Genomic DNA, 23267 nt, shown 5'->3' on the forward strand with positions numbered 1-23267 from the left:
TGCAGCAAATGCATGATGCCATCAGCATGGAACAACATACCTGTGGAACGTTTCTGACTGGTAGAATCCATGCCCTGAAGATATGAGTACCTAATAGATTCAGTTGTGAGTTTTGTGTTCTCCAACATCGCCACCCAGTGGTGTTAGTGGGGATCTTAAGAAAATGAATTTAGGCTACCAACTTGCAAAAGGACTACTTCTATATTGTTATTTATTGTACTGATTGCTGTTCTTCTTTCTCTCAGGAGAGCATTGTCTCTGTTCACCTCATAGTCACAGAACTGGAGTCCATGACGCACACTGTGGCCCCTCCCCCTGGCCCTCCCAGCCAACCAGAGCCTACTGCTTCCCAGGACCACGAAGTGGGTCAGTCAAACCAGGAAGTAGAGGGCAAAGATGCAGAGTCACAGCAGGAAGTGGACGTTGTCAAAGAGGAAGTGAAGGACGAAGCAGAAGAGATGGAAGCAGTCTCCCACTCTGCTGATTGGGCGATGGGCTCTGTGCGCCGCGTCACCCAACAGCTGGAGCAGCGAATGAGGCAGGACTCCCCTTCCCCACCTCCACCTTCCCTCCCCCCCACTCACCCTCATCGTCGCTCCCCTCTCTTCTCTCACTCAAGAGAACACTCCCCTCCTGCCTCTCACCCCTTCCCAGAGACAAACTCCAACCCCCAGAATGCACCACTCGGCCCGCAGGGGTCAGAGGTTAGCACTGTGCAGGAAAAGGGTGGGGGCTGTAGTCCTATGGAGGAAGATGGAGGACAGGAGGCTTGGAGAGAAGGTTTACATGAAGACAGTGTCCAAATGCACAAACACAACCTTAGTGATGGCAGCCTTGCATCTACCCTCCACCCTACCCCCATGACCCCTCAACACTCTTCCCCCATCACCCCTCTCCATCCTACCCTAAACTCCGCCCTCGCCCCCCTCTCTTCAGTGGATTTCCTGTGTCTGGAGGGGGTGACAGAGTTTGAGTCGGGCACAGACTGGGACAGTCTCCCGGGTCGAGGACCCCCCGGTGACGACGACATGAGGGAGACATGGGAAACTCTTCGGGAGCTGGGGGCGTTCCTTCGCCAGGTGAGCGGTGGTGGAGCCAAGGTACCCAGGTGTGTGGGCCAGGTGTGGGGGGAAGGTACACAGGCTAGGCAGAAAAGGGTCAGGGGTGGCGACAGACAGAGAGCCGGGGAGGTGGAGGCACGGATTCGCCAGGCTGGTCTGACACCGCCCTCCCTGATGAAGCGCTCTGCCTCATTGGCTAAGCTGGGCTGCTTAGACCTGTCGGCCAATGACCTGAGCAATTGGGATATTAGCCCCACCTCTCCGGCGACACCCGCTGTGGAACTTCTCCTTCCTTCCACAGAAGCTGACGAGTCCTCCAGGAAACTGAGGGTGCTGTTCCACAATGCCCTGTGTCCTTCTGTCTCGAGCAGCAGGCAAGAGTCCCTCACCAACAGAGCGGAGAGGCCTTGTGAGAGCAGGGACACACCCTCAGAACACTTGCATTCTCCTATGTCCAATCAAGGCTGGCAGAAGGAGAAACATCCTGACTCTGGCCATGCCCTCTCGCTGACGTCTGACCTGATCTCCGTGGCAACACGACAGCAGTATGGAAGGACACACCCCCTACGTAGGCTGAAGAAAAGGACTGTCAGCACCCTCTACCACACTATGTGACCCTCACTGTGTGTGTGTGAGAGAGTGTGAGAGATGCAGAGTGATGAGAGCTGGTCAAACACCAGCCACTTCCCTTAGCCCCTACCACCTTCCCTGGCAGATGATGTGTGGACAATATGCCGGCCGCCTCTAGGATCATTGGAAGGCTCGATGGATTATAGCTAACACAAAGCTGATCTCTTCAGGGCATCGTGTATGTAGTGACTCCTAGGATGTGTAATGTTTCTGGTTGCATACTGTATGTAGTGTGTATTTGAGTCATCATTTTAGGATGTGTCCTTTTGTTTTCTATTGGTTGGAGTCTGAACTGTTTGTGTGAGGCAGAATATCTCCATAAGTTTTAAAATGTTTGTCACTTGTGTACATAATAGGAAGTGTGTGTGTGTGGGGGGGGGACTGAAAAGTGCAGTTTCTCCCTTCCCTTTCTATCAGAAATAACAATGATATGGGGAGGTTTCTCAAATATGCACTTTAATGTTTTTAGATTTATGGATGGTTCCTACCCCTGGAGCTTAATGTGAGTTGAATAGTTGTGAGTATTTTACAGTGCAGAAATTTCATTTCATTTTAAATCTGTAAATATTCTAATTTTTTTATGTGCTTAAACTGTGACCAATAAATAATGACAACTTAACTCCGATTGTTTCTCAATAGGACCACAAAATAGTTATTTACGTATGAAATATAGGCATGACGAGAGAACTGTGTGCAACGTTGAATTCAATGGAAATGGTTCTGTTCAGAACGACCAGTTGAGAACCATTGTGATTATGGTGAGGGCAGATCCCATACGGTGTGCTGCATGAGTTCTGACATTTCAGATGTTCACACCCATATTAATCAGGCCACACCTCAACATTCAAACCATGTGTCATTCAGTATAAACCGCAAGGCATGGCAAATGTTGAAGCGAACTGAACGCACCCCAGTTCTTCCTCTGTCCTTTACTTCTCAAAGCTCATTGGAGGAGGAAGTCCGAGGGAGGGGACCTTGGATCCTCTCCTCCAATGAGCTTTGAGAGGAATTGAGAACTTAACTACTGTAAGTGATATCTTCAGACACATTCAAGAGAGAGAAATGGTAATGGCATCTTTTTGTAGCCATGAACTCTGCCGTGGTTCGTTGGAGAAAAGCCGAAAATAAGGTCTGTGATAAACACAGGCTTAGGAAACTAATCCGTTCTGATAATCATCAGCTAATGTCACTTCTTGAATTAAAAAAAGGCTTCATTAAGGTCATGTTCACTGCTATTATCTCAGGACAAAATATTTAACATCTCTTAAGCCTGAGTTCAAACTGACCAAATGTTCTTAATTTATCCTATAGGGATGGCTGAACAAAGATTTGACTGAGTTACAGTTCATATAAGTCAATTGAAATATTAATTAGGCCCTAATCTATAGATTTCACATGCCTGTGCAGGGGCGCAGTCCTAGGCCCACCCACTCAGAATGAGTTTTTCCCCACTAAAGGGCTTTATTGCAGAGGGAAATACTCCTCAGCACTCCTCTTCAGATGATCCCGCCGGATGTGGAGGTCCTGGGTTGCCGTGGTTACACGTGGTCTGCGAGTATGAGGCCGGTTGGACGTACTGCCAACTTCTCTAAAATGATGTTGGAGGTGCCTTATGTTAGAAAAATGAACATAAAATTATCTGGCAACAGCTCTGGTGGACATTCCTGCAGTCAATTGCACACACCCTCAAAACCTGAGACATCTGTGGCATTGTGTGATAAAACGACACGTTTTAGAATGACCTTGTATTGTCCCTAGCACAAGGTGCACCTGTGTAATGACCGTGCTGTTTAATCAGCTTCTTGATATGCCACAACTGTCAGGTGGATGGATTATCTTGGGAAAGGAGAAATGCTCACTAACAGGGAGGTAAACGTGTGTGCAGAACATTTTAAAGAAATAAGCTTTTTGTAGTATGGAACATTTCTGGGATATTTTATTTCAGCTCATGAAACCAACAATTTACATGTGTTTATATTTTTGTTCAGTATAATTTCCAGGTTTTAGGACAACAACAAACTGGTGAGCTCTTTGCAAGCCCAATCAATGATTACACTTTTAATCGTTACCATGTTTTCCACAGTGAGTCACTAGCTAAGTTTCCATCCAATTTGAGGAGTGGGGTTTCTACTAAACAGTCAGTTGCTGATGACGTGCTTTTTTGCACCGAATAAAAAAAATGTTTCCATCACATTTTTTAACTCTACCGATTTATCACAAAAACGGTTCCGGTAAAAAACAAATGTGCTTAGTTTGGTTGAGGTAGTGGTGTAAAGTACTACTTAGGTCATTTTTTTTGTAGGAACCTGTACTTTATATTTATTTTAGAAAACTATTACTTCACTGAATAACTTTTTACTCCATACATTTTTCAATGCTTAGCAGGACAGGAAATTGGTCAAATTCACACACTTATCAAGAGAACAACCCTGGTCTTCCCTCCTGCCTCAGATCTGGCGGACTCACAAGAGAACAACCCTGGTCTTCCCTCCTGCCTCAGATCTGGCGGACTCACAAGAGAACAACCCTGGTCTTCCCTCCTGCCTCAGATCTGGCGGACTCACAAGAGAACAACCCTGGTCTTCCGTCCTGCCTCAGATCTGGCGGACTCACAAGAGAACAACCCTGGTCTTCCCTCCTGCCTCAGACCTGGTGGACTCACAGGAGAACAACACTGGTCTTCCCTCCTGCCTCAGACCTGGCGGACTCACAGGAGAACAACCCTGGTCTTCCCTCCTGCCTCAGACCTGGCGGACTCACAGGAGAACAACCCTGGTCTTCCCTCCTGCCTCAGATCTGGCGGACTCACAGGAGAACAACCCTGGTCTTCCCTCCTGCCTCAGACCTGGCGGACTCACAGGAGAACAACCCTGGTCTTCCCTCCAGCCTCAGACCTGGCGGACTCACAAACGAAGCGCGTGTTCAATGGTATCTGAATATTGGAGTGTGCCCCTGGCTATCCAAGAAAACAGTGCCGTCTGGTTTGCCTAATATACTGTAAGGAATTTGATATGATTTATACTTTTAATTTAGCTACTTAAGTATATTTAAAACAATACTTTGAATTTTATGGGAAAGATGACCATGCACTGAAGATCATAATTGATTTAATCTTGATTTAATCTCTAATAATAAACTCATGGTTTCCAGAGTAATAGTGGAGATCATTATAATTGATTTAATGATTTAATAAACTCATGGTTTCCATAGTAATAGTGGAGATCATAATAAACTCATGGTTTCCATAGTAATAGTGGAGAATTGTACTAAAACTACTCATTTCCATCACAGCTGTCGTGATAATTTAAAAAAAATACGGTATGACTTTACTCGCATAAAAACTGTGGATGGAAATGTGGTTACTGTTCATTTTAACAGCATTGATGAAGACCACAAATGAAGAACACTGTGCCAGCTTAAAGATCCACTGCAACCGTTCTCAATATCAAAACATTTCTGATTAACAATGAAGTACTTTAATGTGATTATTTTCAATTAAAATGATCAAAAAGAAACCAAAATACAGTGTGTTCCAAATGTATTGTGACAATGAATTAATTTTGTCTCTGTACTCCCGCACTTTGTATTTGAAATTATAGAATGCCGAGGTTAAAGTGCAGACTGTCAGCTTTAATTTGAGGGTATTTTCATCTGGGTGAAATTATAGAATGACTACGAGGTTAAAGTGCAGACTGTCAGCTTTAATTTGAGGGTATTTTCATCTGGGTGAAATTATAGAATGACTACGAGGTTAAAGTGCAGACTGTCAGCTTTAATTTGAGGGTATTTTCATCTGGGTGAAATTATAGAATGACTACGAGGTTAAAGTGCAGACTGTCAGCTTTAATTTGAGGGTATTTTCATCTGGGTGAAATTATAGAATGACTACGAGGTTAAAGTGCAGACTGTCAGCTTTAATTTGAGGGTATTTTCATCTGGGTGAAATTATAGAATGACTACGAGGTTAAAGTGCAGACTGTCAGCTTTAATTTGAGGGTATTTTCATCTGGGTGAAATTATAGAATGACTACGAGGTTAAAGTGCAGACTGTCAGCTTTAATTTGAGGGTATTTTCATCTGGGTGAAATTATAGAATGACTACGAGGTTAAAGTGCAGACTGTCAGCTTTAATTTGAGGGTATTTTCATCTGGGTGAAATTATAGAATGACTACGAGGTTAAAGTGCAGACTGTCAGCTTTAATTTGAGGGTATTTTCATCTGGGTGAACATTTTAAAAGTTAAAATAACTTTTTGCACATGGTCACCTAAAATGGAGGGGACTAAAAGTATTGGGACAAACTTACTTATACAGTGCCTTCGGGAACTATTCAGACCACTTGACTTTTTCCAAATTTTGTTACATTACAAATTTATTCTGAAATGGATTTCTTTTTTTTATTTTTATAAATCAAATCTACACACAATACCCCATACTGACAATGCAAAAACTGGTTTAGAATTGTTGCTAATTTGTATAAATAAAAAACAAAACATTTACAAAAAGTATTCAGACACTTTACTCAGTACTTTGTTATTTTCAGGTCTCTCCAAAGATAGATTAGATCGGGTTCAAGTCTGGGCTCTGTTTGGGCCACTCACGGACATTAGGAGACGTGTCCCGAAGCTACTTTTACGTTGTCTTGGTTGTGTGCTTAGGGTCGTTGTCCTGTTGGAAGGTGAACCTTCACCCGAGTCTGAGGTCCTGAGCAGGTCTCTCTGTAATTTGCCTCGATCTTGACTAGTCTCCCAGTCCCTGCTGCTGAAAAACATCCCCATAGCATGATGCTGCCACCACCATGCTTCACCGTAAGGATGGTGCCAGGTTTCCTCCAGACGTGACACTTGGCATTCAGGCCAAAAAGTTCAATCTTGGTTACATCAGACCAGAGAATCTTGTTTCTCATGGTCAGAGTCTTTAGGTGCCTCTTCATAAAGGCCTGATTGGTAGAGTGCTGCAGAGATGGGAGACCCTTCCAGAATAACCATCTTCACAGAGGAACTCTAGAGCTCTTGTCAGAGGTACCATCGGGTTCTTGGTCACCTCCCTGACCAAGGCCCTTCTCCCCCGATTGCTCAGTTTGGCCGGGCTGCTCTAGGAAGAGTCTTGGTGGTTCCAAACTTCTTCCATTTAAGAATGGAGGCCACTGTGTTCTAGTGGACCTTCAATGCTACAGACACCTTCTGGTACCCTTCCCCAGATCTGTGTCTCAACACGATCCTGTCTCCGAGGTCTACAGACAATTCCTTAGACCTCATGGCTTGGTTTTTGCTCTGTCATGCACTGTCAACTGTGGGACCTTATATAGACAGGTGTGTGCCTTTCCAAATCATGTCCAATCAATTGAGTTTACCACAGGTGGACTCCAATCAAGTTGTAGAAACATCAAGGATGGTCAATGGAAACAGGATGCACCTGAGCTCAATTTAGAGTCTCATAGCTAAGGGTCTGAGTACTTATGTAAATAAGGTATTTATTTTTTAATTAAAAAATAAATAAATAAAAACCTGTTTTCGCTTTGTCATTATGTGTGTCGATTGCTGAGGATTTTGTATTTATTTTAATCCATTTTAGAATAAGGCTGTAAGGTAACAACTGTGGAAAAAGTCAAGGTCTGAATGCGTTCTGAAAGCAGTGTGTGTGTGTATTAGTGGTCAGACTTAGTATCTGGTCCCATATCCCTAGCACATAATGACTACATCAAGCTTGTGACTCTACAAACTTGTTGGATGCATTGGTTATTTGTTTTGGTTGTTTCAGATTTTTTTCCCCAATAGAAATTAATGGTAAATAAACGTATTGTCATTTTTGAGTCACTTTTATTGTAAATAAGAATATGTTTCTAAAACACTTCTACATTAATTAAAAATCGGGAATAATTATGAGTGAGAAAGTTAGACGCACAAAAAATATCATACCCCCATGACATAGCCTCTTACCATTACAATAACAGGGGTTAGCATGATATTTATGCCTAACTCATCATGGTCGCATCCATATTAATGTAGAAGTGCTTAGAAACATATTCTATTTACAATAAAAGTGACAATACATTATTTACCTTTAATTTCTATTGGGCACAACATCTGAAACAACCAAAACAAACAGCAAATGCATCCAACACTGTCCACTGATGTTGTGAGAAATGTTGATGTCGATTGAAGCTCTTCCCACAGTCCGCGCAATGGTAAGGCTTTTCTCTAGTGCGTTCTACGCTGATGGTTCTTTAGAGTAGAAGATGCGGTAAAACTCTTCCCACAATCAGAGCAGCTATACGGTTTCTCCCCTGTATGTATTCTCTGGTGATATAACAAACTCCCCTTTTGCCTGAAACTTTTCCCACAGTCAGAGCAGCTATAGGATTTCTCCCCTGTATGTGTTCTCTGATGTTGTACCATACTCCCCTTTTGCCTGAAACTTTTCCCACAGTCAGAGCAGCTATACGGTTTCTCCCCTGTATGTATTCTCTGGTGGTATAACAAACTCCCCTTTTGACTGAAACATTTCCCACAGTCAGAGCAGCTATACGGTTTCTCCCCTGTATGTATTCTCTGGTGGTATACTAAACTCCCCTTATGACTGAAGTTCTTTCCACAGTCAGAGCAGCTATGAGATTTCTCCCTTGTGTGTGTTCTCTGATGCTGTTTTAAGTTTGAATGTTGACTGAAACTCTTCCCACAGTCAGAGCAATGGTAAGAATTCTCTCCAGTGGACGTGAGCGGATTCCTTGTTGACAAAGAGGTCTTGCCACATTCAGTGCCATAAGTTTCCTCCTCTTCTTCTCCTTTGATTTTAACAGTCAGCTCCAGCGTCTGACGTTCATCCTCCATCTTGACTGACTCCATCTTTGGATCTGGCTTGCTTAGGTCACTATGGTTACAGTCAGGACCCCCTTTCCCAGGCTGAGGACACTCCCACGTTTCCTCTTTCAGAACTCCAGAATAGTCTAGACAGAATATAAACAATAAGCATCACTGAAGAAGTCATATTGATTTCCTGTTCTGACACCTTATGTTAGTGCTGAGCAATTAACCAACATTTTTAATTATTAAACGACTAATTGACCGACATCGGATCAATTAGTTTAATTCCATTTAGTTCTCTAGAGAGAAATCATACGAAGCTGTAGAGTTGTAGTTTTCAATAGGCAAATATTCAACCTAGTTCAGCTCAGAAAAGTGGTAATTAACTACTATGAAAAGAAGCAAGGTGCTCGACTCCACCTTTAAATAAACTTAGATCAGGTGCTGAATTCTCGTATATAATCCAAAAGATCAAAAATAGGACAGAAAACATTTGTGCAATAAAAATGGTTTAAGGTTATTCAGAGGGCTGTCCTATTTTTGTTCTTTGAATTAACTACAATGACCAGAATCCATTGCGCCAAGTCTTCCCAGCTCCACACACAGACCGCATGAGAGAGGAATGTACATGACACAGAGACGAGAGAGATTGATAGCTCGGGAGGTAGCTCTACCCGATTGATAGTTGTAGCAGACTTGAAAGTATGCCTTATCTACTTATTCTAGAACTACTAAAAGTGATTTAGTCAGCTCTGCAGCATGGGCAGCTACTAGCTAGCCAACAAATAGTATAACTCAATGGAGAGAGACAGAGGACAAGGTTAGACGGAGAGAGAGACAGAGGACAAGGTTAGACGGAGAGAGAGACAGAGGACAAGGTTAGACGGAGAGAGAGACAGAGGACAAGGTTAGACGGAGAGAGAGACAGAGGACAAGGTTAGATGGAGAGAGAGACAGAGGACAAGGTTAGATGGTTGGCTGGCTGGCTGGCTGCTCCTGTCTGAGCAGAGATGACTTAAATAATAATCAAAGAAAATAAATACACAACTGAAATATTTTACTGATGTAAAGTAATGTGCTTAAGCAGTAATGGGAAGTCACTACCATAATGGGGCTCTTATTAATAGTTGTGTTCTGTTGTTAGAGAATATGGAATTTCAATTAAAAAGGCTCTAAAATCATTTCAAGGTTATATTTCATTATGTTTAAAAAAATATACAAATTAAATAGAAAACTGTGATGATCATTTTTTTAAACCGAAACCTCAAAAAGCAACTCATCACTCGGTACTATTATTGATCCCAACAGGCCCAATACTGAATCTGATACGAATACTCACTTAGATACATCAAATTATCCACAACTTCTTCTTTGATATTCAGGTCCAGCGTCTGACTTTCATCCTCCATCTTCGGATCTAGCGTGCTTTTGTCACTATGGTAACAGTCAGGACCATGCAGCACTGTTGAAAAAAAAAAGAAGAATAAGGTTAACTTAACAAGAGTTGTGTTTGAGGGGAAACTACCAAAGCAGGGCTCAAACTTGGGATGGGCGTGTGAAATAATTTCACTAGTCGGATATTCTTTATTTTATTCCTCTGCACAACGGGAGAGACTGTGCTGCTGGAGGAGGAAGCTGATCCGGTGTGAGATAACAGGGGTGCGGACAGGAGGGAGAGAGAGATGCAGTAGCCAAGCCAGATCATCAATGACGAGTTGGACTATCTAACTTACAGCAGACACAATGTTGTTTGTCAACGAGCACAACTGATGTTGGGACAATGTAACCACAGCAGTCTGGAAGATCCTCATTCCAAGGACTCGCTAGAAAGAGGATCACCAGCTCATCTGGCTCCGACTGAGATTGTGCTGAACAAGAGATTGCTAAAGGACATCACCAAATTCCAGAATTTTTGGTATGCACCAAGTCATCATGTTGGGTAATTCATCATTTCAATTCGAGGTATTACCTCATTACACACAATTCCCACTAACTCACATTGAAGCAAACAGTTACACATATATATGATAAACTCAACAACAAAACATCCCTTTTTCAGGACCCTGTCTTTCATAATAATTCATAAAAATCCAAATAACTTCAGATCTTCATTGTAAAGGGTTTAAACACTGTTTTCCATGCTTGTTCAATGAACCATAAACAATTAAAGAACATGCACCTGTGGAACGGTCGTAAAGACACTAACAGCTTACAGACAGTAGGCAATTAAGGTCTGTTATGAAAACTTAGGACACTGAAGAGGCCTTTCTACTGACTCTGAAAAACACCAAAAGAAAGATGCCCAGGATCCCTGCTCATCTGTGTGAACGTGCCTTAGGCATGCTGCAAGGAGGCATGAGGACTGCAGATGTCGCCAGGGCAATAGCGCCTAAGACAGCGCTACAGGGAGACAGGATGGACTGCTGATCATCCTCGCCGTGGCAGACCACGTTTAACAAGACCTGCACAGGACCGGTACATCCGAACATCACACCTGCGGGACAGTTATAGGATGGCAGCAACAACTGCCTGAGTTACACCAGGAATGCACAATCCCTCCTTCAGTGCTCAGACTGTCCGCAATAGGCTGAGTGAGGCTGGACTGAAGGCTTGTAGGCCTGTTGTAAGGCAGGTCCTCACCAGACATCACCTGCAACAAGGTCGCCTATGGGCACAAACCCACCATCGCTGGACCAGACAGGACTGGCAAAAAGTGCTCTTCACTGACGAGTCAAGGTTTTGTCTCACCAGGGGTGATGGTCGGATTCTGCGTTTATCATCGAAGGAATGAACATTACACCGAGGCCTGTACTCTGGAGAGGGATCAATTTGGAGGTGGAGGGTCCGTCATGGTCTGGGGCAGCGTGCCACAGAATTATTTGACTGAGCTTGTCGTCATTGCAGGCAATCAACGCTATGCATTACATGGAAGACATCCTCCTCCCTCATGTGGTACCCTTCCTGCAGGCTCATCCTGACATGACCCTCCAGCATGACAATGCCACCAGCCATACTCCTCGTTCTGTGCGCGATTTCCTGCAAGACAGGAATGTCAGTGTTCTGCCATGGCCAGCATTGAGCCCGGATCTCAATCCCACTGAGCACGTCTGGGACCTGTTGGATTGGAGGGTGAGGGCTAAAGCCCAGAAATGTCTGGGAACTTGCAGGTGCCTTGGTGGAAGAGTATGGTAACATCTCACAGCAAGAACTGGCAAATCTGGTGCAGTCCATGAGGAGGAGATGCACTGCAGTACTTAATGCAGCTGGTGGCCACACCAGATACTGACTGTTACTTTTGACCTCCCCCCTCCCTATTCCATTCTGGTTAGTCACATGTCTGTGGAACTTGTTCAGTTTGTCTCAGTTGTTGAATCTTATGTTCATACAAATATTTACACATGTTAAGTTTGCTGAAAATAAACACAGTTGACAGTGAGAGGACAGTTCTTTTTTTGCTGAGTTTATACAGTTGAAGTCGGAAGTTTACATACACCTTAGCCAAATACATTTAGACTCAGTTTTTCACAGTTCCTGACATTTAATCGTAGTAAAAATACCCTGTCTTAGGTCAGTTAGGATCACCACTATTTTAAGAATGTGAAATGTAAGAGTGTGAAATGTAATAATAGTAGAGAGAATTATTTAATTCAGCATTTATTTATTTCATCACATTCCCAGTGGGTCAGAAGTTTACATATACTAATTGAGTGTTTGGTAGCATTACCTTTAAATTGTTTCACTTGAAACATAACTGACATTTTGGTTAATCGCTCAGCACTAACGCCTTACAATGACAAAGCCTAAGTGTTAACATAACGGTGTACCTTCAGAACAGTCAGGAAGGATATCGACCTCTGTGTCTGGACTTGCCATGGCAACAGCACTGCCATTAGACTGTGCTTTACTGCATCTCGTCTTTCTTGAGTTTCTAGGGAACAACAGTAGAGCTCAAGTGAGAATTAGAAACTGACTGAAAATGCATTTAAAATGAAAACACAAAATGTAATGAATACAAACATACCTTGTCTGTTTGCCTTGGGGAAATATTGATGGAACAAAATCGGGGCTGTCGTAGTCCATAGAAGGTTCTCCTGGTTGGAAAGAAAGATGGTGATTAGTGAATGGACTGGCTAGCAAACTTATCTGACTTACTAGAAGGTTATTTTATCTTGGCTTGCTAAATTATGTCAAAATCATCCTTAAGTATCTAGAATTGATTGTAGAGGTCAATGTAGTTCATTATAGAAGATCTGGACATGAAGCAAACAAAAAAAGGATCATATCTGCTAAGAAGTTCACATTTGGAAACAGTGACATGGTAAACGAAACCAAAACATTGAATTGCTTGTCCTTTGCAGGGTATGGAAACCAATATGTCATGTAATTTTTGTGAATTATTCCTTCAAGGCTAGAATCCTTAGTTGAATGATATATACCCACTGATTATTTTTTTAAATTTTATTTTACTCCTTTTTTCTCCCCAATTTCATGGTATCCAATTGGTAGTAGTTAGTCTTGTCCCATAGCTGCAACTCCCGTACGGACTCGGGAGAGGCGAAGGTCAAGAGCCATGCGTCCTCCGAAACACAACCCAACCGCACTGCTTCTTGACACAATGCACATCCAACCTGGAAGCCAGCCGCACCAATGTGTCAGAGGAAACACCGTACACCTGGCGACCGTGTCAGCGTGCACTGCACCCGGCCCGCCACAGGAGTTGCTAGCGTGCGACGAGACAAGGATATCCTTGCCGGCCAAACCCTCCCTAACCCGGACGACGCTGGGCCAATTGTGCGTCGCCCCATGGACCTCCCGGTCCCGGCCGACCGGCTGCGACAGAGCCTGGGCTCAAACCCAGAATCTCTGGTGGCACAGCTAGCACTGCAATGCAGTGCCTTCGACCACTGTGCCACCCGGGAGGCCACCCACTGATTCTTGAAGAATATAGCAGTAACTTATAAATGCCTCATCTATAACATCAGCGTTGTCCATATAAACAGCCCTAAGGGGAGACACAAATATATTGTGGGTTATAGATCCCTTAGGGCTGTTTATATGGACAACGCTGATGTTATAGATCTGTCATTGTCAGCAGTGTAGGCTACCCTGTCATTTGTCATATTAAGAAAAGATTCAGCTGATGTCTCCAGTCATACAAAGTGTAGTAGAATTGTATGAAATGTGTTTTCCCGTACAAAGAAAGAAGAAGCATGTCTGATATGGCCTATAGCCCAGGCCTCTACTCTACACGCCACTCAGCCACACATTGAACTGTCTTTTTTCAGAACAGTGATTCAGTTGTATTATAAACCTAAATCATGACTAGCCAATCTACTCATCACATTCTGCATAGTGGACTGTCTTACATCAGTCTCTGCAAACGTGATGATACAAGGAATGCTTTATGGGTTGGTTAAATTTCTCAAGTGTCCGGTATATATATATGAGAACTTGTTCTCAACTTGCCTACCTGGTTAAATAAAGGTGAAATAAAAAATAAATAAATAAATCAATATGTTCCATTCACACAATAGACCCGAATAGTAAGTTGATTTCCCACAGTTAAAATGGCACTCCATTCTCCTTTTCACCTCATTACACCTGATTATTAACAAAAGGCATCTCTCATTAAGTGGTCCAGGTAAGTCATGACATGGCACAAGTGAGGGGGGGGGACTTTTTTGTTCTCTATTGACATCACAACTTCCCATCAAACCAGCTCCTTGAATGCGCAACTAGACAGTGTCAGAGGAAAGCCCCCCCAAAATTGTCAAAGACTTCAGTCATCCAAGTCATAGACTGTTCTCTCTGCTACCGAACGGCAAGCGGTACCGGAGTACGAAGTCCAGGTCCAAAAGGCTCCTTAACAGCTTCTACCCCGAAGGCATAAGACTGCTGAACAATTCATCAAAAGGCCACCTGGACTATTTACATTGACACCCCCCCCCCGCCCCGCTTTACCCTTACCTACATGTACAAATTACCTGGACTAACCTGTACCCCTGCACATTGACTCGGTACCGGTACCCCCTGTATATAGCCTCACTACTAACCTGTACCCCTGCACATTGACTCGGTACCGGTACCCCCTGTATATAGCCTCACTACTAACCTGTACCCCTGCACATTGACTCGGTACCGGTACCCCCTGTATATAGCCTCACTACTAACCTGTACCCCTGCACATTGACTCGGTACCGGTACCCCCTGTATATAGCCTCACTACTAACCTGTACCCCTGCACATTGACTCGGTACCGGTACCCCCTGTATATAGCCTCACTACTAACCTGTACCCCTGCACATTGACTCGGTACCGGTACCCCCTGTATATAGCCTCACTACTAACCTGTACCCCTGCACATTGACTCGGTACCGGTACCCCCTGTATATAGCCTCACTACTAACCTGTACCCCTGCACATTGACTCGGTACCGGTACCCCCTGTATATAGCCTCACTACTAACCTGTACCCCTGCACATTGACTCGGTACCGGTACCCCCTGTATATAGCCTCACTACTAACCTGTACCCCTGCACATTGACTCGGTACCGGTACCCCCTGTATATAGCCTCACTACTAACCTGTACCCCTGCACATTGACTCGGTACCGGTACCCCCTGTATATAGCCTCACTACTAACCTGTACCCCTGCACATTGACTCGGTACCGGTACCCCCTGTATATAGCCTCACTACTAACCTGTACCCCTGCACATTGACTCGGTACCGGTACCCCCTGTATATAGCCTCACTACTAACCTGTACCCCTGCACATTGACTCGGTACCGGTACCCCCTGTATATAGCCTCACTACTAACCTGTACCCCTGCACATTGACTCGGTACCGGTACCCCCTGTATATAGCCTCACTACTAACCTGTACCCCTGCACATTGACTCGGTACCGGTACCCCCTGTATATAGCCTCATTATTGTTATTTTATTGTGTTTATATTTAGGAAATAAATGTAAAAGTATGTTTGTTTAACTGTATTGTTGGTTAATGGCTTGTAAGGTCTGTTGTATTCCATGCATGTGACAAATACATTTTTATTCGATCCTGCAGTACCTGTGGCAATCCAGGAACAGGGTTGCCTACCCCTGCCCTACTCATTGAAGTTTGCAGTTGTGTCTAGAAATACTATTTTGCTCAAAGCATTCATTTACCCTTCAGTGTGTGTACTTTACTGTATTTAGAATTGGGACATTGCTTTTCAACAGGAAAAGCTGGAGGTACTAAAGTCCCACGGTAAGAAGCTACTACGCCAATATTTGTGTATAGTCTTCAAGAATTGTAATCTGTGGGTGTCACTGTGTAGGCTGATACCTATGGATCTTGGGTCCATGAAATGGGGTAAGGTTGTAACTTTTACCCACAATGCAATTATGAAGTCTAATACGTTTCTAATATGTTGTCAAATTAACTAATTATTGTCTGTTGATTTAAAAAAAAAAAAATACAAAAAAATAAACAGGTTTTAACATTCCAACCATGTGGGTCTATCTAGTCCAATTGTGTGATGATTCCTACATTTTTATCGGTTTGCATAAATGTCAACAGGGTAACTTTATTTTAAAGGCGAACAGCCGATTCCACTATTGTTGCTCACGCTGTTCACGACACACATGTGAATTTCAGTGGTTCAGTACATTTCTCCAGCCCCATACCCTAACTTTTTAGCTAAACAAAGGCGGGTATTGCGCTGTTATTTTTATTGATTCCGTCATTTTATCTTTAACTAGCAAACGTATTAGAATTTGCTAACTAGCCAAAGCATACTTACCAGAGATGAAATGAGCTCCACACAAGCTATAATCACCCCTCAGACCATCAGGGCCCCAATCCACCCGTTTTATGGCTTGCAGCCACAACCGTCTTCTATTCTTTTGGAAGGGATGAGATCCTCTTGGTATAGTGAAGAATCTCCATCCTTGACCAGCTCGATTAGCACAATTCACCGCACAGCAGTTTCTCATTGTTGTTGCTAACTACAGTAGCTAAGAAGTACCAAAATATATGTTAAGGTATGTACTTTGTTCGGTCGAGCTAGAGGCTTCGTGATGGGACTCGTGATACCGGAGCGCCGATACTCCGATGAAGTTTTCAAAAAGCACTAGTTACTGATTCGACCACTGGTATAAATTCAAGAATTGGACACTGCGTACAAGATGTCCGACCGTTGTTTTCAAGGTAATCAGATGAAGAGGCGAAGCGAGAGGATTTACTCCGCCCAAAATGTGTCCACGTGAGTTAAAACCCTTATTTTGTATGGAGGTGAATGAGAGTTTGTCGAATTACGTGAGGCTTATTTGATTGACTAGAAGTGTCGTAATGTTTATGCTTTTTTTTACATACACTCAGTGGCCAGGCGAGTTTATTTAGTACATCAACCTGTTCACGAAAATGTATCACTCCAACAGACGGCGAGTCTTCTTCTTCTATGGTTTATAGCTTTTCTCACTTTGTTGCTTTGTATGCTGTGTCAAAATGTATTTCTGGAGACAGGTTTTACATCCCACTGGACACTGGTTGAATCCACATTGTTTCCACGTCATTTCAATGATTTGAAGTTGAACCAACGTGGAATGGATGTTGAACTGATGTCTGTGACAATAAGGATTGTGATGATGATGAAATGTGTTTCTATTTTGTTTTCCTTCTAAATAAGACGCTACCTTTAAAGGTAATAGGTTGATGATTGGCATATATTCCAACATTTGTGTAATTTAAGGTTCAATAAATGTAAGATGACATCATACATTGTATGTATATTTTTGATGACGTTAAATGAACCCGAATCTGAACTGAACAGAACTTGCCAACCTGCCAAGGAACCACAACCACATGGGGGTTATATAGTATGGCCACAGCAATCATTCAGACAGTAGAAAGTACCTGCTTTCTGGAATCCCTCACACACGTCTGCTGTGACCTCTTTATATAATCAGGCATACCGATAAAGTGTCCATCCCAGAGAATTCAATGTTAATTTCTCTACCATAACCGACCTCCAACGTGTTCTTAGAATTTGGCAGTACGTCCAACCGGTCTCACAGCCGCAGACCACGTGTAACCACGGCAGCACAGGACCTCCTCATCTGGCTTCTTCACCTGCAGGATTGTCTGAGACCAGCCACCCGGACAGCTGATGAATATGAAGAGTATTTCTGTTTGTAATAAAGCCCTTTTGTGGGGGTAAGTCTAGTCTACGCCATTTTACCTGCTGTTGTTGTGCTAGCTGATTAGCTGTTGTCTCACCTACTGTTTTAGCTAGCTTTCCCAATTCAACACCTGTGATTACTGTATGCCTCGCTGTATGTCTCTCTCAAATGTCAATATGCCTTGTATACTGTTGTTCAGGTTAGTTATCATTGTTTTAGTTCACAATGGAGCCCCTAGTTCCACTCTTCACGCCCCTGATAACTCCTTTGTCCCACCTCCCACACATGCGGTGACCTCACCCATTACTACCAGCATGTCCAGAGATACAACCTCCCTCATCATCACCCAGTGCCTGGGCTTACCTCCGCTGTACCCGCACCCCACCATACCCCTGTCTGCGCATTATGCCCTGAATATATTCTACCATGCCCAGAAACCTGCTCCTCTTATTCTCTGTCCCCAACGCTCTAGGCGACCAGTTTTGATAGCCTTTAGCCGCACCCTCATACTACTCCTTCTCTGTTCCGCGGGTGATGTGGAGGTAAACCCAGGCCCTGCATGTCCCCAGGCACCCTCATTTGTTGACTTCTGTGATCGAAAAAGCCTTGGTTTCATGCATGTCAACATCAGAAGCCTCCTCCCTAAGTTTGTCTTACTCACTGCTTTAGCACACTCTGCTAACCCTGATGTCCTTGCTGTGTCTGAATCCTGGCTCAGGAAGGCCACCAAAAATTCAGAGATTTCCATACCCAACTATAACATCTTCTGTCAAGATAGAACTGCCAAAGGGGGCGGAGTTGCAGTTTACTGCAGAGATAGCCTGCAAAGTAATGTCATACTTTCCAGGTCCATACCCAAACAGTTCGAACTACTAATTTTGAAAATTACTCTCTCCAGAAATAAGTCTCTCACGGTTGCCGCCTGCTACCGACCCCCCTCAGCTCCCAGCTGTGCCCTGGACACCATTTGTGAATTGATCGCATCTAGCTTCAGAGTTTGTTCTGTTAGGTGACCTAAACTGGGATATGCTTAACACCTCGCCAGTCCTACAATCTAAGCTAGATGCCCTCAATCTCACACAAATCATCAAGGAACCCACCAGGTACAACCCTAACTCTGTAAACAAGGGCACCCTCATAGACGTCATCCTGACCAACTGGCCCTCCAAATACACCTCCGCTGTCTTCAACCAGGATCTCAGCGATCACTGCCTCATTGCCTGTATCCGCTACGGAGCCGCAGTCAAACGACCACCCCTCATCACTGTCAAACGCTCCCTAAAACACTTCTGTGAGCAGGCCTTTCTAATCGACCTGGCCCGGGTATCCTGGAAGGACATTGACCTCATCCCGTCAGTTGAGGATGCCTGGTCATTCTTCAAAAGTAACTTCCTCACCATTTTAGATAAGCATGCTCCGTTCAAAAAATGCAGAACTAAGAACAGATACAGCCCTTGGTTCACCCCAGACCTGACTGCCCTCGACCAGCACAAAAACATCCTGTGGCGGACTGCAATAGCATCGAATAGTCCCCGTGATATGCAACTGTTCAGGGAAGTCCGGAACCAATACACGCAGTCAGTCAGGAAAGCTAAGGCCAGCTTCTTCAGGCAGAAGTTTGCATCCTGTAGCTCCAACTCCAAAAAGTTGCCCACTGCACTGAGGCTAGGTAACACGGTCACCACTGATAAATCCATGATTATCGAAAACTTCAATAAGCATTTCTCAACGGCTGGCCATGCCTTCCGCCTGGCTACTTCAACCTCGGCCAACAGCTCCGCCCCCCCCGCAGCTCCTCGCCCAAGCCTCTCCAGGTTCTCCTTTAACCAAATCCAGATAGCAGATGTTCTGAAAGAGCTGCAAAACCTGGACCCGTACAAATCAGCTGGGCTTGACAATCTGGACCCTCTATTTCTGAAACTATCTGCCACCATTGTCGCAACCCCTATTACCAGCCTGTTCAACCTCTCTTTCATATCGTCTGAGATCCCCAAGGATTGGAAAGCTGCCGCAGTCATCCCCCTCTTCAAAGGGGGAGACACCCTGGACCCAAACTGTTACAGACCTATATCCATCCTGCCCTGCCTATCTAAGGTCTTCGAAAGCCAAGTCAACAAACAGGTCACTGACCATCTCGAATCCCACCGCACCTTCTCCGCTGTGCAATCTGGTTTCCGAGCCGGTCATGGGTGCACCTCAGCCACACTCAAGGTACTCAACGATATCATAACCGCCATCGATAAAAGACAGTACTGTGCAGCCGTCTTCATCGACCTTGCCAAGGCTTTCGACTCTGTCAATCACCATATTCTTATCGGCAGACTCAGGAGCCTCGGTTTTTCGGATGACTGCCTTGCCTGGTTCACCAATTACTTTGCAATCGGAGGGCATGCTGTCTGGTCCTCTGGCAGTCTCTATGGGGGTGCCACAGGGTTCAATTCTCGGGCCGACTCTTTTCTCTGTGTATATCAATGATGTTGCTCTTGCTGCGGGCGATTCCCTGATCCACCTCTACGCAGACGACACCATTCTATATACCTTCGGCCCGTCTTTGGACACTGTGCTATCTAACCTCCAAACAAGCTTCAATGCCATACAACACTCCTTCCGTGGCCTCCAACTGCTCTTAAACGCTAGTAAAACCAAATGCATGCTTTTCAACCGGTCGCTGCCTGCACCCGCATGCCCGACTAGCATCACCACCCTGGATGGTTCCGACCTAGAATATGTGGACGTCTATAAGTACCTAGGTGTCTGGCTAGACTGCAAACTCTCCTTCCAGACTCATATCAAACATCTCCAATCGAAAATCAAATCAAGAGTCGGCTTTCTATTCCGCAACAAAGCCTCCTTCACTCACGCCGCCAAGCTTACCCTAGTAAAACTGACTATCCTACCGATCCTCGACTTCGGCGATGTCATCTACAAAATGGCTTCCAACACTCTACTCAGCAAACTGGATGCAGTCTATCACAGTGCCATCCGTTTCGTCACTAAAGCACCTTATACGACCCACCACTGCGACTTGTATGCTCTAGTCGGCTGGCCCTCGCTACATATTCGTCGCCAGACCCACTGGCTCCAGGTCATCTACAAGTCCATGCTAGGTAAAGCTCCGCCTTATCTCAGCTCACTGGTCACGATGGCAACACCCATCCGTAGCACGCGCTCCAGCAGGTGTATCTCACTGATCATCCCTAAAGCCAACACCTCATTTGGCCGCCTTTCGTTCCAGTACTCTGCTGCCTGTGACTGGAACGAATTGCAAAAATCGCTGAAGTTGGAGACTTTTATCTCCCTCACCAACTTCAAACATCAGCTATCTGAGCAGCTAACCGATCGCTGCAGCTGTACATAGTCTATTGGTAAATAGCCCACCCTTTTTCACCTACCTCATCCCCATACTGTTTTTATTTATTTACTTTTCTGCTCTTTTGCACACCAATATCTCTACCTGTACATGACCATCTGATCATTCATCACTCCAGTGTTAATCTGCAAAATTGTAATTATTTGCCTACCTCCTCATGCCTTTTGCACACATTGTATATAGACTCCCCCTTTGGTTTCTACTGTGTTATTGACTTGTTAATTGTTTACTCCATGTGTAACTCTTTGTTGTCTGCTCACACTGCTATGCTTTATCTTGGCCAGGTCGCAGTTGCAAATGAGAACTTGTTCTCAACTAGCCTACCTGGTTAAATAAAGGTGAAAAAAAAAATAAAAAAAAAATAAAAAAAAATATGCATTCTGATTGGCTGGGCCTGCTAACCCAGTGAGTGGGCCTTGCTCCTATGCCCTCCCAGGCCCATCACACCCTACTCAGACCAATCCCAGACAGTCCTAGCAAAATTCTTGCTTGATACATTTCTCTTTGCTAAGAAGCTTTTTTTTTTTTTTTTCTTCTTGACCATTTTTAATTTAAACAATCACAGTAAGGTATTTAATTATTACCCAGAAATGATTTAATATTGAGACAAAAATAAATAAATTGAACATTTAAGCTTTCCTGACTAACTGAGCCTGCTGGGTGCATATGTGGCCACATTATCATAGGGCAACTTGGGAGAATAATGATCTGCAACAGACAGCGCATCTCAGCATCGGAGCTTAAAATACAGCCAGACTTGACCTTCTACACTAAACTGTCAAGAGTAGACACACAACTGATCCAAATGGAATGAAATATTCAGGATATTCAGGATGCCCCGCTATTCAAATGACATTTGCAGCCGAGAGTAGAATTATACTCCCTTGAAAACAATAATGCAATTATGCATTGCATTGTGGTGTTGTAGGCTAGTCTAGGTAGACTAATTGTATTGCCCCTAAACAAGCTGCATGTCTCATGTCTTACCTGTTCTTTCATGCACAATGATGAACCTGGCTTCTCCTCTTTTATATTGAAAATTGGTGCAGCTTTGAATTATTTATGTGTGGTATGATTGATAGTTGCATTTTGCAGATCTGGACAAACTACCCACTATTTGCACTGACTGGTGGATAGAGGGCAGGATAGACTGTTAGACTGGTAGAATATACTGACCTGCGGTATGGTAAAAGTTAGCACACAGTGTCGTGGAAGATTCAGAATTGGTTGGTAACATAGGTAAGATGTTTTATATTCATCATATGTTTGTAAGTTACTTCTCATCAGAATGTTATTTTTGTATAATACTGTGGCAGGGTTGCAGTATCTGTGTCAAGACTAAGTTGCTTGGGCCGGAGAGAGGGGAGAGGTCAAAGTGTCATCATGTGTAAACATATCTTTTGCTCCACTATGTGTGTATCAGTCACTCCCTATTTTTCCCATCGGGGAAAAGGAGGATGGCAGTGTCTGGAATCATTCTCATGCTCCCTTTTATATTAACCTATAGCCTCATTCTCCTCTCCGTGAGTTTGTCCAGGATTGGTTGTATTTAGAATTGGTTGTATCTAAATGACAATTTGATATATGCCTGTTGATATGGAGGATTGGTTTATGGTTCTGGGGTTTGAGTAAGGACACAAAGCTGAACGATTTATTATGTCTATGTCTTTGCTATTAAAGGATCTCAGTTGCAATGTAGGGGGGCTCTCAGAGAATTCACTGAGAGACACTGAATTACCTGAGAGTCACAGGATTGTGATAGAGCTCATATAATTAAAGATGGACTTTGATAACTAACTCTGACTTGTGTTTGTGGTTTGCTCCCATGATTTGGTAAATAGAGGAAATTTCCACGACAACAGAAAAGAGTAGTGCATAAAGGAAGTACCAAAACACCTTGATATAGGGGAGTAGCATGCAAGCAGATGAGGAAATGTGGCTCGAATTAAATAAATTATAAAGTAAAACCTGCAAAATGGTGAATGTAAATCTGGGGGGAAAAAAGCCCTTTCTTCCCCTGTGTCCAATTAAAAAAAAAAAACACACAACCCTCCCCAAACCACAAAAATAAGTTTGACAACCCGCCCCTATTTTGGACCACCACTGTCCCTCCCTACATTCTAAAAAGTACTGAATTCCAAAAATAATTTACAAAAAAAAGAAACCATACAATCTTATATTGTACAACCTGTACACGTATTACCCTATTTGAGTCTGTAATCATTCATATGTAGTCCACAC

At 43.8% G+C, this 23267-nt stretch overlaps 2 protein-coding genes across 3 annotated transcripts in view; one reads left to right on the forward strand and one right to left on the reverse strand.

Annotated features, from left to right (window-relative positions):
* Positions 1-3901, forward strand: part of ssh2b (slingshot protein phosphatase 2b) — a 47669-nt gene extending 43768 nt beyond the window's left edge. The window contains exon 15 of one of the 2 annotated variants that reach the window (XM_020465477.2): positions 246-2310. In XM_020465477.2, coding sequence (XP_020321066.2) covers positions 246-1676 — 1431 coding nt within the window. In that variant the 3' untranslated portion in view covers positions 1677-2310. Of the gene's footprint in view, positions 1-245 lie in introns of both variants that reach the window. The other variant, XM_020465476.2, reaches the window with a different exon arrangement.
* Positions 3902-7559: 3658 nt separating this feature from the next.
* On the reverse strand, positions 7560-16738 carry LOC109874350 (zinc finger protein interacting with ribonucleoprotein K). The gene is made up of 5 exons (XM_020466219.2): positions 16279-16738; positions 12515-12584; positions 12318-12421; positions 9833-9955; positions 7560-8636 (listed from the first exon to the last, which is right to left on the reverse strand). Exons 1-5 carry the CDS (start codon positions 16469-16471, stop codon positions 7891-7893), a joined length of 1236 nt encoding a protein of 411 aa, XP_020321808.1. The 5' UTR covers positions 16472-16738; the 3' UTR covers positions 7560-7890.
* Positions 16739-23267: the final 6529 nt, after the last annotated feature.

Source organism: Oncorhynchus kisutch, linkage group LG29 (genome assembly GCF_002021735.2).
Source record: "Oncorhynchus kisutch isolate 150728-3 linkage group LG29, Okis_V2, whole genome shotgun sequence".
Classification (NCBI taxonomy): Eukaryota; Metazoa; Chordata; class Actinopteri; order Salmoniformes; family Salmonidae; genus Oncorhynchus; species Oncorhynchus kisutch.